A 13,671-nucleotide genomic window follows, 5' to 3' on the forward strand; every position below is an offset into this window, starting at 1 on the left:
CAGGGGCAACGTTATATACCTTTTTACATATAGGGCTCTAGGGAGGCTATAAAAGAGTCAAGTTATCCGTCTCTCCGACAATAAAAAAAAATTCTGTCAGAGAAACGATATGGATTGGATGGATCTTTGTTTGGCTATGTCAGTTCACAGGCTGGGTAAGAAACAAGCGTTACAAGAGGACTCAATCAAGCCAACTCATTAATGATGGAACGATGAAATATACCTGGATATACAGCCTCATGGAAACTTCTTCCAGTTCTTACTATAGCAGTCCAGCGAGGCTTTCCAAGGAAATTCAACTGGATGTTGTCCAGAAATAATGGGGGGGGGGACACCCACAATTTATATTTCTGATTCTCTATAGTCCCCGCTTTGATTTCTTTCAGAATTTTTATTCTGATGTTTCAGCCGAGCCACAACACAGGAATCACCAAAAACATCCTGCATAAATGTATCCAGTTCTTTCTTGAAAGCTGTGAGATTCTTTGCTCACATTTTTTTGCCAGCAAGGATATTTACAATGCTATGTTAACTGTCATGTATGGTAACCATTTAATGTCTTCTTGCAAAATAGTATGTTTTGTAAACTACCTCGGGTTTGCTTGAGCAAAGAAATGCAGCATAGAAATGTTTAAGTAAATAAATAAAAGTGTGATCGGTCTGTGAGACCTGAAATACCTCTGAACCAAAAACCTCACTGTTCTTTCTTTGACAGTGCATTCCTAAGAATAGTTACGCCAGTCTAAACTCATTTATTTCAATGGGCTTAGACTGGAGTAACTCTCCTTAGGAATGCACTTTGAGAGGGCTAATTTTAGAAGTGCACATACAGCTTAATTTCTAAAAACGGATCACTTAGTTTGAGTGCTTCTTTTAACATGAGACAAAGCTTGCAATGAAACAGTTTGTCAAGTTGATCGGATAAACCATAATACATGGGGAATACAGTCTTGCTTGTGGCTTCTTGGAAGTCAGTTCAATTGTAATCTGTAGCATGTAGTTACAAGTTAGATGTGCTTATGACTGGGCTGTCCTACAAGAAATGTATGAATGCATGTTTGATTTGTAACATGCAGTCATTAAAGCCGATTTGGAGCTTCTGACGGTTTTTGTCTTTATTTAACATATTCAGTGTCATTTTAAAATTTATAAACTACTGTCTACGATTAAATGGGATACAGTGATGGGTCTAGGTAACATGGCATATAAACATCTGTCAGTATATATAAAAACCAGTTCCTATTCTTATGCAGGAAAATACATTGATGCACTGCAGAATAACATCGCAATGGGGCCAAAACCTGCCAAACCCATGGAGTGGTGGTAATGGGATACAGCTCATCTTAATGAAAAAAGTTTATCTAGTATATATAAAGTAGCCAGTTCCTAACAGTCTGCCTTTCGTCATGCTCTGCATATGCTGAATGAACATAAGGCAAGCATTTACTTCAGATTGTCTCCTCTCAAAGGCATTCAAATGCTGATTTACTGTGTTAAGGTGCTGGGTGCAATGGTGCTAATCTGCATGGCCTGCTGCCCTCACAAGCAAATTAGGAGCTGGTTTTTCATTAACCACTTTGAAAAATGTCATTATTCCAAGTGGACATTGTAATTATTCCAGGTGGACAAGAAAGCATTACAAATGTCCTTTTTAAAGTGATTCCACCAACCTAGGAGTTGCTGTATCAGGAGAAGCAAATTCAGAGTAGGATTAGAAATGAAAAATTTATAACCCATAAGGGGTCACACTAGCCCTGTTCACAAGTTGCCATGAATGAATGTACAATCTATGTACAATGTACACATGATTTTTCTTTATGAGTGTTGAGTAATTCTCATGATACATTCAATGCATATATAGCTCAAAGTGTGATTTATGTGTGTGTTAAGTGCCGTAAAGTCGCTTCCGACTCATGGCGACCCTATGAATGAAAGTCCTCCAAAATGTCCTGTCTTTGACAGCCTTGCTCAGATCTTGCCAATTGAGGGCTGTGGCTTCCTTTATTGAGTCCATCCATCTCTTGTTGGGTCTTCCTCTTTTCCTGCTGCCCTTAGCTTTTCCTAGCATGACTGTCTTTTCCAGTGACTCTTGTCGTCTCATGACGTGACCAAAGTACGATAGCCTCAGTTTAGTCATTTTAGCTTCTAGGGACAGTTTAGGCTTGATTTAATCTATAACCCACTGATTTGTTTTTTTGGCAGTCCACGGTATCCGTAACACTCTCCTCCAACACCACATTTCAAAGGAATCTATTTTCTTCCTATCAATAGGTAGGGTTGCCAGGTCCTTCTTTGCCACCAGTGGGAGGTTTTTGGGGTGGAGCCTGAGGAGGGCAGGGTTTGGGGAGGGACTTCAATGCCATAGTGTCCAATTGCCAAAGTGGCCATTTTCTCCAGGTGAACTGATCTCTATCGGCTGGAGATCAGTTGTAATAGCAGGAGCTCTCCAGCTAGTACCTGGAGGTTGGCAACTCTATCAATAGGGTATAGTGCCATAGAGTCTACCTTCCAAAGCAGCCAGTTTCTCCAGGTGAACCAATCTCTGTTGCCTGGAGATCAGTTGTAATCCCAGGAGATCTCTAGCTACCACCTGGAGGTTGGCAACCCCAAATTACTATCCTTGCAAAATCAAGAGCTCAACATAAGCACAACACTCCAAGGAGAACTTGCAGACCGTCTCACATTATTATTATCATTATTACTTTTTCTTGATAGCCATCGTGGCGTAGTGGTTAAGAGCATTGGACTCTAATCTGGAGAACCGGGTTCGATTCCCCACTCCTCCACCTGAAGCCTGCTGGGTGACCTTGGGCCTGTCAACTGTTCTCTCAGCACTCACGACCCTACAGGGTCGCCATGAACCAGCTGTCACTTGATGGCCCTTTCCTCCACCACCACCAAGGGCAGTGCCTTCCACAACCTGCCGAGTCAGTTCACCTAACACTTTCCCTGGCACATACCGCTGCCAAGCAGTGGTCTCTATCTGTGCGATCCTGTCTCTGGCCCAGTTGGGACCATACACTTCCCTAAAGTGCTAAGACGCCATTTGAAAACAGCCACGCTTCCTGTGTGTGTGTGTGTGCAAAGTGCCGTCAAGTCGCAGCCGACTTATGGCGACCCCTCCCTTTTTGGGGTTTTCATGGCCATAGAGTGTAATTGCCAAAGAGGCCATTTTTTCCCCAGATGAACTGATCTCTATCGGCTGGAAATCAGTTGTAATAGCAGGAGACCTCCAGCTACTACCTGGAGGTTGGCAACCCTACTCATGTTGGGTCTTCCTCTTCCTGCTGCCTTCAACTTTTCCTAGCATTATTGTCTTTTCCAGTTACTCTTGTCTTGTGTGTGTGTGAAGTGCCGTCAAGTCGCAGCCGACTTATGGCGACCCCTTTTGGGGGTTTTCATGGCAAGAGACTAACAGAGGTGGTTTGCCAGTGCCTTCCTCTGCACAGCAACCCTGGACTTCCTTGGTGGTCTCCCATCCAAATACTAACCAGGGCTGACCCTGCTTAGCTTCCGAGCTCCGACGAGATCAAAAACCTATCACGAACCCCTCCTTAAAAGGGCTACGTGAAGCAGGGGGGGGGACCCACTCTCCCTACACCGCTCTCCTGCAGTGCCTCTTTAAGGGGAAACGTCGGCAGGAGGACGGCGGTTCAGAGCCGCAGGTTCACGCATGCGCGCTTGGACTCGGTGGGCTTTCCCGCCTGCCTGTACAGGGAAGAGCGATTCGGCGGCCCGGGCGCGCGGGGAACCAACTGTCAACAGCGAACTCAGAGAAACGAGGTGAGAGAGAGAGAGAACGTCGCTTCGTTATTGCATCGCGTCGCTCCCGTCTCCCCCCCCCCCATGGTGTTGCCTAGCGACGCTGACTCCGGGGGCGGCCTCCTTCCCTCCCTCACGCATCCCGTGGCGTTCCTGCACTCATGTCCCCCACCGCTTTAGCTATTGTGAGCACTTATGGTTTGGGTGGGCAGAGAAGGCTTGGCATCATGGCACACGAATCGCACACCGCTTATTAAAGGAAGGTGGGGCGCTGCAGAGACCCCCCTTCTCGCCCCGTGAAGTAACTACCTTTTAAAAGGGAGAGAACACAAATGTCCCTTTCCTCTTTGGCTGAATCGACTTTCGTATCCATGAAGTCCGCGTGCAGGGTTGCCAACCTCCAGGTACTCGCTGGAGATCTCCCGCTATTACAACTGATCTCCATCCAACAGAGATCAGTTCCCCTGGAGAAAATGGCCGCTTTGGCAACTGGACTCTATGGCATGGATGTCCCACCCCTCCCCAAACCCCGCCCTCCTCAGGCTCCGCCCCCAAAATCTCCAGGTATTTCCCAACCTGGAGCTGGCAACCCTATTCGTATGTGCAGTGACGCTGTACAAAATTAGGCTGTTTTCAGGTATGGCCCAAGATATCTTGGTGCCTGAGGCAGAAAATTGAAATGGTAAAAGTATAAATAATAAACTGAACAGTTCGTAGTTTACTGCCCTTCTGTGATCTGCCCTTCTGTTTACTGCCTTTGTCTGATGACCGATCTCTGACTTTGTCAATAAATGAAGAACAGTCTCCACATAACGTGTTAGTGGGTATCTTGCCCTTTCTCTGGGGAGTTCGGAGTGGTGTGCCTGAGATTCGCAATAACTCTCCGTGACAGGCTGAATGGAGATATGGGCCAATAAGTCGCTGGTGAGCTTCATGGATGAGAGAGATTTAAACCCATGAGCCCTGTGAGTCAGAACACCAATATGTAGTGCAACTCAACATCTCTCAGATCTCTTCTGTGTCTGAATAAAGTCTCAAACATTTAAACACATTTATCCCCACCAATAAGTTTTATTGTTTTCTTATTTTAATGTGTGTTTTGTTCATAATCAGTTGTTTGTATGCTGACATTCCTGTATCAACAAATAGGACAAAGGAGAGAGACTTAACACCAATGCCTCCTCAAAGAAACTACATGTTAACTTCTCCACAAACAAGCAGCCTCTGTTAATTAATCCAGCTGCCTCTGCTGTGCTGTAGAGTACTCAAGATCTAGATCCCTAGTACTGGGAGAACAAGAGGCTGGGGAAACATCCATGTTTTGTAACGGAACATGATTTGAGCTTCATGTGCCTTTGACACCTCCCCTACACAAAAGAGAAGCATTTGTGGTTTGTGTAAGGACCATATCGTTCCTGTCTTGGTCCATCTACACTGGCACCCAGTTTGCTTCCAGGGCCAGTTCAAGGGCATTGACCTTTAAAGTCCTATACAGCTATGCACCTTGAGACCAACATACATTCAGGTAGGCTTTGACAAATTTTCTTCAGTATTATCTTCCCACAAAATGTAGGAGTCAAACTTATTTTTCAGTCTTCAGGGTTCTATATTTTAATGACCGTGTTTCTCACTATAGCTGTGTGTGTTAAGTGCCGTCAAGTCGCTTCCGACTCATGGCGACCCTATGAATGAAAGTCCTCCAAAATGTCCTATCTTTGACAGCCTTGCTCAGATCTTGCAAATTGAGGGTTGTTGCTTCTTTTATTGAGTCCATCCATTGAGTCCATCCATCATTATAGCTACCACTCCTAAACACAGTTTCTTGCCATTTTTTAAAGCTATAACAAAGAGTATTGTAGCATATAAATAAATATAAGTTAACCCCATTTGTCATCACAACAAAGGTAACCTCTGTCTATCACCTAAATAAGCTTTGTACTTCTACTGAGAATCACAGAGAGATACTAACAATAAATGACTGCTGAAAATACAAGACACCATAATGAAATTTCTAGGTGTCATAGCACTCTGATGCCTGGGATTTGTCAAGCCCTGCCTTGATGGTCATCTGCTGAGGCACCAGTTCAGACGCCTCTGCTTTTCTTGGCTGGATGGTGGCAACCCAAGGAAGGGCCTTCTTGGTTGTACCAAAATTATAGAACGTTTGCTTGGCTTCTATTGCTGTCTTCTGCTAGCAGGTGAAGACTTTTTTTGTTTGGCATTCTCTCAATGATCTCTACTTCCTGCGTTGTTTTAATTTGTTGTCCTCTGTTTTATTGTGTATTTTTTAAAAATAAATTGGTTTTATGGTGCATTTTATTATGCTGCTTTAATTGTTTTGTGCTTTACTTGCCTTATTGGGCAGAAAGGCGGGATATAAATGTGTACTAAATAAATAAATGCTGTCCTTTATAGATAGTTGGGGGTATGGCTACAGTGGAAGTCTGGAGTTGCACATTAACTAAAACAAATGCCCACTTGTCCAAACACACCAAGAATTCTTAGCATAATTGTAATCTTTAAAGGTTTGTGGCATTCTTAAGACAGATGACTAAGTTTCTGAGTATGAAGCTTTAAGGTTGTCAGTTTCCCAGGAAATTGACAATTGGATCTTTTGGATGATGATTAGCTTGGAATAACCTCTCTTAACATGATCAGTGGTGAAATATATTAAAAATGCCTGTCTTTTGTAGAGAACTGATGGAAATGTAAACTGAAAGAGCTTGACAGAATGTAGGACTAGTTGCTGCTAATAAAGGGAATTTTTAAGATTTTGCTGAGTATGCAGAAAAGCTATATTCTCAGATATGAATAACTGAGTTTTATCTTGTTTGGTAAACATTTATCTATACCTTGGTATTTCTTTGATAGGCCTCCATTAGTATTTGACTATTCCCTTGACCTGCTGTTAATGATTTATTTTTCTAAGGAATTATAACTTTGCTTTCTTCTTTCTTTAATTAGTTAATTATGAATAGCAATAAGGAACCATATTTTGTGAAGTTTATAAAATCTGCAAAAAAATCAGAATTCTTCCTTCAGGCCCTTGAGGTGAGTTTACTTGGTACCTGTTTGAGCTTGCTAAGTAAATGTAGTGTGTACACCGACTCTTCGTTTGATAATATTAGACAAATCTAATTCTGAACTAGGCCTCAGAATGTGTATCAAAAATCTTTGCAGAGGAGCCAGGCACAGGAAGAGAAACAGAAAGGGATTTCAGCAAAATCCCAAATGTAAGAAAAAACAAATTAGAGATGCTTAACCACCACTACCACCCCTCTTGGAAAAGTGATGTGTGTGTTCCTGTATACATTTTGCAGTTGAAAAAATGCTAATTGTAGTCTTGAAAGATCATGGCTGGCAGGTAACCCCATCCCACCAGGCATATTTTTAGTGGGAGGGAGAGAATGTGGCAGTGATGGTACACTTGCTTTTTTCCGCACTGTAAACAGAATTAAATGTAGCTCCAGCCATTTATTGTCTTGCATTTTATAGTTCAACCACTGTTTAAATAATAATAGATGGGAAGGAACAGTGCTTACAAATTCTCATTAACTATAATGCTTTTGTGTGTTTTTCAGTCAATAAAAGAATTTCAATCAGATGAATATCTGCAGATTCTTGAAAATGAAGATGCACTGAAAATACAAGAGAATGACAAATCCCTTTATATATGTGATCAGTTCAGTGGCATTGTTTTTAACCACCTTCAAAAGGTTTGCTGTGTACCTGCTAACCCTTAAATGTTTTGTACAAAAAAGAAAGTTAATGTAAGCATTTTCTCTCTTTTCATTCAGTAACTAGTGAAAATATACAGGGTACGGTTCACCTACAATGATACAGTTGTTTGTTACAGGAATGAGTCCTGCAAATCCTTGGGTTCACATGATCCTTCTTCCAGGGCTTCCAGATCCCAGTCTAGCACTTAACTACTACACCACATTGCCTCTCAATGTATATGTGAATACTTACTTGTACTTTACTATATTGGTCAATTACAAACTGTCACAAGCTTTTTCTATATTATTTGGATATTGAACCATCTGTCTCACATTCAGAAAGAATCAAAGCTAACCAGATAAACAGCTTTCCGCATGGATTTGGAAAGCTTAGGTCTCTCTAATTTATCTTTTGATGTTTGTTGAATGGGTGAGGGGCGGCAGAAGGATTGTTGATGAGAAAGTATCATATTGATTGACTTCGGTTTCTTTTGTCTTTTGTTTCAGCTTGGCTGTAGGATTGTTGGACCGCAGGTAGTAATTTACTGTATGCAAAGCCAGCGATGTGTTCCGAGGGCTGATTATCCAGTTTATAACATGGCAATGGCTGACGTAACGGTGTCCTGTACAAATCTCCAAAAAGAAGCACGAGTAATGCATTATATTATGGCTTTTTTCCTTCACGGTGTGGGGTTCATATTCTAGATAAATTTTCAAGGATAATGACTGGTTTATTGTTCTGATATGCCTGTACCTGGGAATTAGGGGCCAAACAGTACAGTCCAAAGCATAATTATGCCCTTCCAAATCCATTTACTTCAGTGGTCTTAGGAGGGTGTAACTTAGGACTGCACTCAAACTCATTTTCACACTGTCACTTAAAGACACGAAGATGTAAGTTTTCTCTTAGAAACCTAGAATCTGAAGTGATCAGAGGGGGTCACCTCTAAAACAAACTTCTGTAATGTGGGAAGGATGTTGCTGTGCCTAAAACATCTTTGGCTGATGTCTGCTTTCTTTTAAACCCCTAGTCATAGGAAAACAAATCAGTGGGTTATAGATCAAATCAAGCCTGAACTGACCCTAGAAGCTAAAATGACTAAACTGAGGCTATCGTATTTTGGTCACGTCATGAGATGACAAGAGTCACTGGAAAGTCATGATAGGAAAAGTTGAGGGCAGCAGGAAAAGAGGAAGACCCAGCAAGAGATGGATTGACTCAATAAAGGAAGCCACAGCCTTCAGTTTGCAGGATCTGAGCAAGGCTGTCAAAGAGGACATTTTGGAGGACTTTCATTCATAGGGTCGCCATGAGTCGGAAGCGACTTGACGGCACTTAAGACACACATAGGAAAATTCCCAGTTTTTGTAGGCAAATTTATTCCATTTTCCTATTTTCATTGTAGCAATGTACAAAAATCTATGCTTCTCTTTTTTAAAGAATATTAATAATACTTGATTGTTCCTCTGGCTCAACAGAAAACTTTCATTTCATGGGAACACTTCACACACTACCGGTATCATGTCTCTGCCTGCAACCTCAAGCCAATTTGACTACTTTCAGCTTCTCCTTACGCTATTTATATTTTAGGCATTCCATAATGTTTTTTCTTTTTCTCTGAATCAATCCCACTTTGTTGTTTTTGCTTGTAAACTGTACTGGCAAAAATGGGACACAATGCTTTAGCTGTGCTTCTATTAGTATTATGGTAGTGTAATACCTTTCGTATTTAAAATATTTTGCAAATTCTCAAGATTTGTTAGACTCATTCTTAGCTACCGTATGATTTATTTCCTTCTGTAGGAGGAGGTCCACAAGTACGTACAGATGATGGGTGGTCGTATTTACAGAGATCTTAATGTGTCGGTAACGCATCTTATAGCTGGAGAAGTCGGAAGCAAGAAATACTTAGTTGCTGCTAATTTAAAGAAACCCATTTTACTTCCCTCTTGGGTGAAGACACTGTGGGACAAATCACAAGACCGGTAAGATTTCAACATATACATTTAGGAAAACAATAACACTTGAAAGATCTGAGTTGTGGTCTTCCGTGAAGAAGATTTTAACCCTGTATATCCTCTCTAGTTGCAGAATGTAAGGTTCAAACTGTAGCGAGAGATAACACTACTAGGAATAATATCCCAACTGATTCTTCTTGCCTGAAACTCACCATGTTTGGTTCGATCCCATCAGAAAATCCACACGTGCATGTATATGTGAGGTGGTGATTTTCACCTAATCTCACCACTTCTCCAGTTGTTCACTTATGCTGCTCCCGGAGCAGCGTTTCAGGTTGCAATGAGAAGGGGAGGCAGGGAAGTGACTCTTTTGTGTATGGAGTTTAGACAGGATCCAACACATTACTCTTCATTACTCCATAGCTGTACAATTCTGTATCCCGTTTAATTACTAGTGCAGTGCTCCTGATGCTTTTAGTTTTCCTGCTGGCAAAAGAGAGAATGCAGACATGTAGTGGTTAAGAGTGGTGGTTTGGAGCTGTGGACTCTGATCTGGAGAACCGCCACTCCTCCACATGAGCAGCGAAGGCTAATCTGGTGAACTGGTTAGGTTTCCCCACTCCTACACATGAAGCCAGCTGGGTGACCTTGGGCAAGTCATGCTCTCTCAGTCTCACCTGCCTCACAGGGTGTCTGTTGTGGGGAGGGGAAGGGAAGGTGATTGTAAACCGGTTTGATTCTCCCTTAAGTGGTAGAGAAAGTCGGCATATAAAAACCAACTCTTCTTTTTCTTTTATTGCTCTTGTCTCCAACAGCATGGTTAGATACACAGACATAAACATGGGAAACTTCTTATGTCCTTTGTTTCGTGGTTGCACAGTCTGTGTAACAGGTCTGAGCAGTCTGGACCGAAAAGAGGTCCAGCGCCTCACTGTTGAGAATGGTGGCCAGTACTCAGGGCAGCTCAAGATGAACGAATGTACCCATCTTATTGTTCAAGACCCCAAAGGTAAATGCAACTCGGAAATGCATACCTTTTATTTGGTTTGAGCTCCAGAGACTTTTTGTGTGTAAATATTTTCATAATTAGTTACAATTATGAAATTGTCAGCCTCGCAGGGATCAGTTCTGAATGCAGACGGTGGTCTTGGTATGTCATTTTCAGTTTATGTTGCAGAAAGCGTTAGTCTAGTTATTTATACTTCTGTCTTTGGTGTGCTGTACTGAACAACTTTTGAACAGGTCCTTCATAGCAACTTAATGTTTTCTAATAATGAGCTGTTCAGACCATATTCCATTGTTGTCGCCCCCTACCCCGCATTGAGGATTGCTCCTCTGGCTTGTCAATCCCCCCCCCCCAATTTTATTTAACAGTTTATATTTTGTGCTTTTAAGGATTTCCTGATCAGCTTCCAGTATAAATATTTAAAAAATAAAAAATAGAAAAATCACATTAAAAACAGTGTCCTAACCCAACAGGAGATCAGCTGAAAACAAAAATAGAAAAATCTGAAAACAGCTTACCCAGCATGGATTAAATGACAGTAAAAGTGAGCAGTTAGAAACCCGCTCTCCTTCATAAAAGCATGTGTTCCTTCCCTGCCCCCTCTGTTTTTCTGCTTTGTTTTTTCCTAACCTTGATTCCAGACCTAGGCCATGTTCTTTGATTATAAAAAATGTTTTCTTTAATGTTTCCCATGCGGCTTTTAAAATGCTTGAATGTCATAACAACCCTGAAATTCTACTTCAAAAAAGACTACTTGGGTGGCTCGTTGGGTTGGAGCACACACATCTGTACCTCTAAAGGTGCCACTTTCTTCTGGCACAGAATAATTCTCCCTTTGGAGGGGAATGCTACCATTAGCTCAACAGATGCCTGTGATCTAAACTTTTGGCCTTAGCATGGAAATTTGTACTAGTACAGAGAATAGGATATAGCATGACCACACCTATGGTGCTATAGCATTGACGAAGATCTGGTTCATGCAACCAGGAGAAGAGAAAAACAAGAATAAATATAAAAATAATATGTAGCTCAAGAAAATGGGGGAGGGGGGTTGACATCCCAGATCTTTTAGTAGAAATATAGATGTTAAAAAGCCCTCTCCTACCTGGTTGTTTGAATATACATATTGTTAGTCTTCTGCCCAATTCCATTAAATGCATTTATTTGGATGAAGCCTAGGGGACAAACTTTTCTCTATGATAGACTCTTGACCTCAATGCGATTATGTAGCATACATTTAAAACGTTTAATGTGTCCATATCCTACATACAACAGCAAGCATAATCTCTCCATATATCAATGCAGTCATTGAAAAGGAATAAACTGTGTAATTGCTACTGTCATGTACAAAGTAGAAAAGGGCAATAGTCCAGTAGCACTTTAAAGACTAACAAAAATATTTTCTGGTATCTGAAGAAGTGAGCTGTGGCTCATGAAAGCTTATACCCTACCAGAAAATATTTTTTCTACTTTTTCTACCTTTTCTACTACTGCAGACAGACTAACATGGCTACCCACTGTGAATTAACTGTCATGTACAAAGTGAGTGAAAAAGTTGGGTTTTCGCATGCCACTGAAGAAGGATCCTATAATGCTGGCGATATACCGTATATGTTCTTGGCAGTTGTATTTATTTCTCAGAGAAATTGCTTGTAACATTACTGTGTGTGCTTGTGGTTTTTTTTTGGGTTTTTTTGTATATGGACAGGCCCAAAATATGAGTGTGCAAGAAGGTGGAATGTCCACTGTATATCTATCCAGTGGTTCTTTGACAGTATTGAGAAGGGATTTTGCCAGGATGAATCAATGTATACAGTGGAACCCGGGTCAAAGCAAGAGAGTGCCCCAAGCACATCAACTCCCACCAATGAAACCAGCAAGCCCAATAGTAAGTAATAAGGTAGCTGAGTGTCTGCAATTTGAATGGTTCTTCACTGCATTATGGCTGCATTATGTTTTGTCTATGGCTCCATTTTGGAAAATGCTTCATTTTGTGGTATCTTTTATAACTTTATTGGCCATAAATATTTGAAGGACCTGTACAATAATCCCAATCTGTCAAGATCAGGCTAGCCTGACCTGGATGGGCCAGGCTACCCTGATCTCATCAGATCTTGGAAGCTAAGCAGGGTTGGCCTTGGTTAGTCCTTGGATGGGAGACCACCGAGGAAGTTTGGGGTTGCTACGTGGAGGCAGGCAGTGGCAAACCACCTCTGAACGTCTCTTGCCTTGAAACCCTTACAGGATAACCATAAGTGGGCTGCGACTAGACCGCACTTTACCCACACATAATAACCAGACTTGTTTTTTTGGGAGGGGGGAATGAATGAAGGCCAGACCAATGACCAGCTTCCTATGGTAAAATCTTTGTGCATTGTTTTTTAAGTAGATAGTTACTATGGGTTGGATCCTGTGGACCTGTTCTGCAATTGGTGGTGCTTTCTCTAGTCCAAGGAGTCTGGAAGAAGAAAGTGCCACTGTTAGCGGAACAGATCTGTAGAATCCAACCAATGGCTTGGATCCACACAAGGGTGGGATTTTTCTCCAGTTCCCCCTTCATGTGTTCCTGGGTGTCCCCTATCCCACAGGAACAGAATTTCAGTGAGCATTTTGGACTGCAGCAGCACAGGGGAGACAGGGAAGTTGAGCATTGCAGATAGAAATCCCTTCCATCCATGGAAACCTTCTAGTGGATCTAAGTCCACATTTGTAATCCTAGCCCGTGGTGTTTTTGGTAATTATTAAAGCGAGGAAAGAGCGGCATGCCTAATATTTTATTAGTGACACTAATGCCCTGTAAATTTACAAAAGCATGTCTTAAGTGGTTTCTATAACTTAAGAGGATATTTTTACTAAAATGTTATTAATTATCTAAATACAAACCTATGGTACATTTGAAAAATAAAAATTTTTTAGTTCGTGCTTCTTGTTATTTATTTTTTTGCCATCTCTTTCTTTTCTTATACCAGAGTAATATCATAGATTGCATAATTATACACTTCACTAAAGTCTGTCTGTCTTCTTTATTTGAATTCAAGATCGGACCCTCTCAGACGTCAGCCATATTTCAAATATACATTTCAGTGGTGTTAATGAAACAGGCTGTAGCTCGGCTGCAAATATCAAACTGGATCTACCCCTTGACGATCTGATCAACTTGGATATTAGTTCTTTGCAGGCTCCTGAAGATTTACTAGACGGCTTTCGAGTACGTCTGACAGTACA

The 13,671-nt window shown here is 41.5% G+C and overlaps 1 protein-coding gene across 1 annotated transcript in view; it reads left to right on the forward strand.

Moving 5' to 3' along the window:
- The first annotated feature begins 7,353 nt into the window (after nt 1-7,353).
- The window catches only part of TOPBP1 (DNA topoisomerase II binding protein 1), a 30,472-nt gene continuing 24,154 nt past the window's right edge, over nt 7,354-13,671 (forward strand). Inside the window, exons 1-6 of the mRNA XM_056858002.1 lie at nt 7,354-7,478; nt 7,989-8,132; nt 9,286-9,467; nt 10,256-10,449; nt 12,155-12,334; nt 13,485-13,654. Coding sequence (XP_056713980.1) covers nt 8,031-8,132; nt 9,286-9,467; nt 10,256-10,449; nt 12,155-12,334; nt 13,485-13,654 — 828 coding nt within the window. The 5' untranslated portion in view covers nt 7,354-7,478; nt 7,989-8,030. The remainder of the gene's footprint in view (nt 7,479-7,988; nt 8,133-9,285; nt 9,468-10,255; nt 10,450-12,154; nt 12,335-13,484; nt 13,655-13,671) is intronic.

Source organism: Euleptes europaea, chromosome 11 (assembly GCF_029931775.1).
Source record: "Euleptes europaea isolate rEulEur1 chromosome 11, rEulEur1.hap1, whole genome shotgun sequence".
NCBI classification, from domain to species: domain Eukaryota; kingdom Metazoa; phylum Chordata; class Lepidosauria; order Squamata; family Sphaerodactylidae; genus Euleptes; species Euleptes europaea.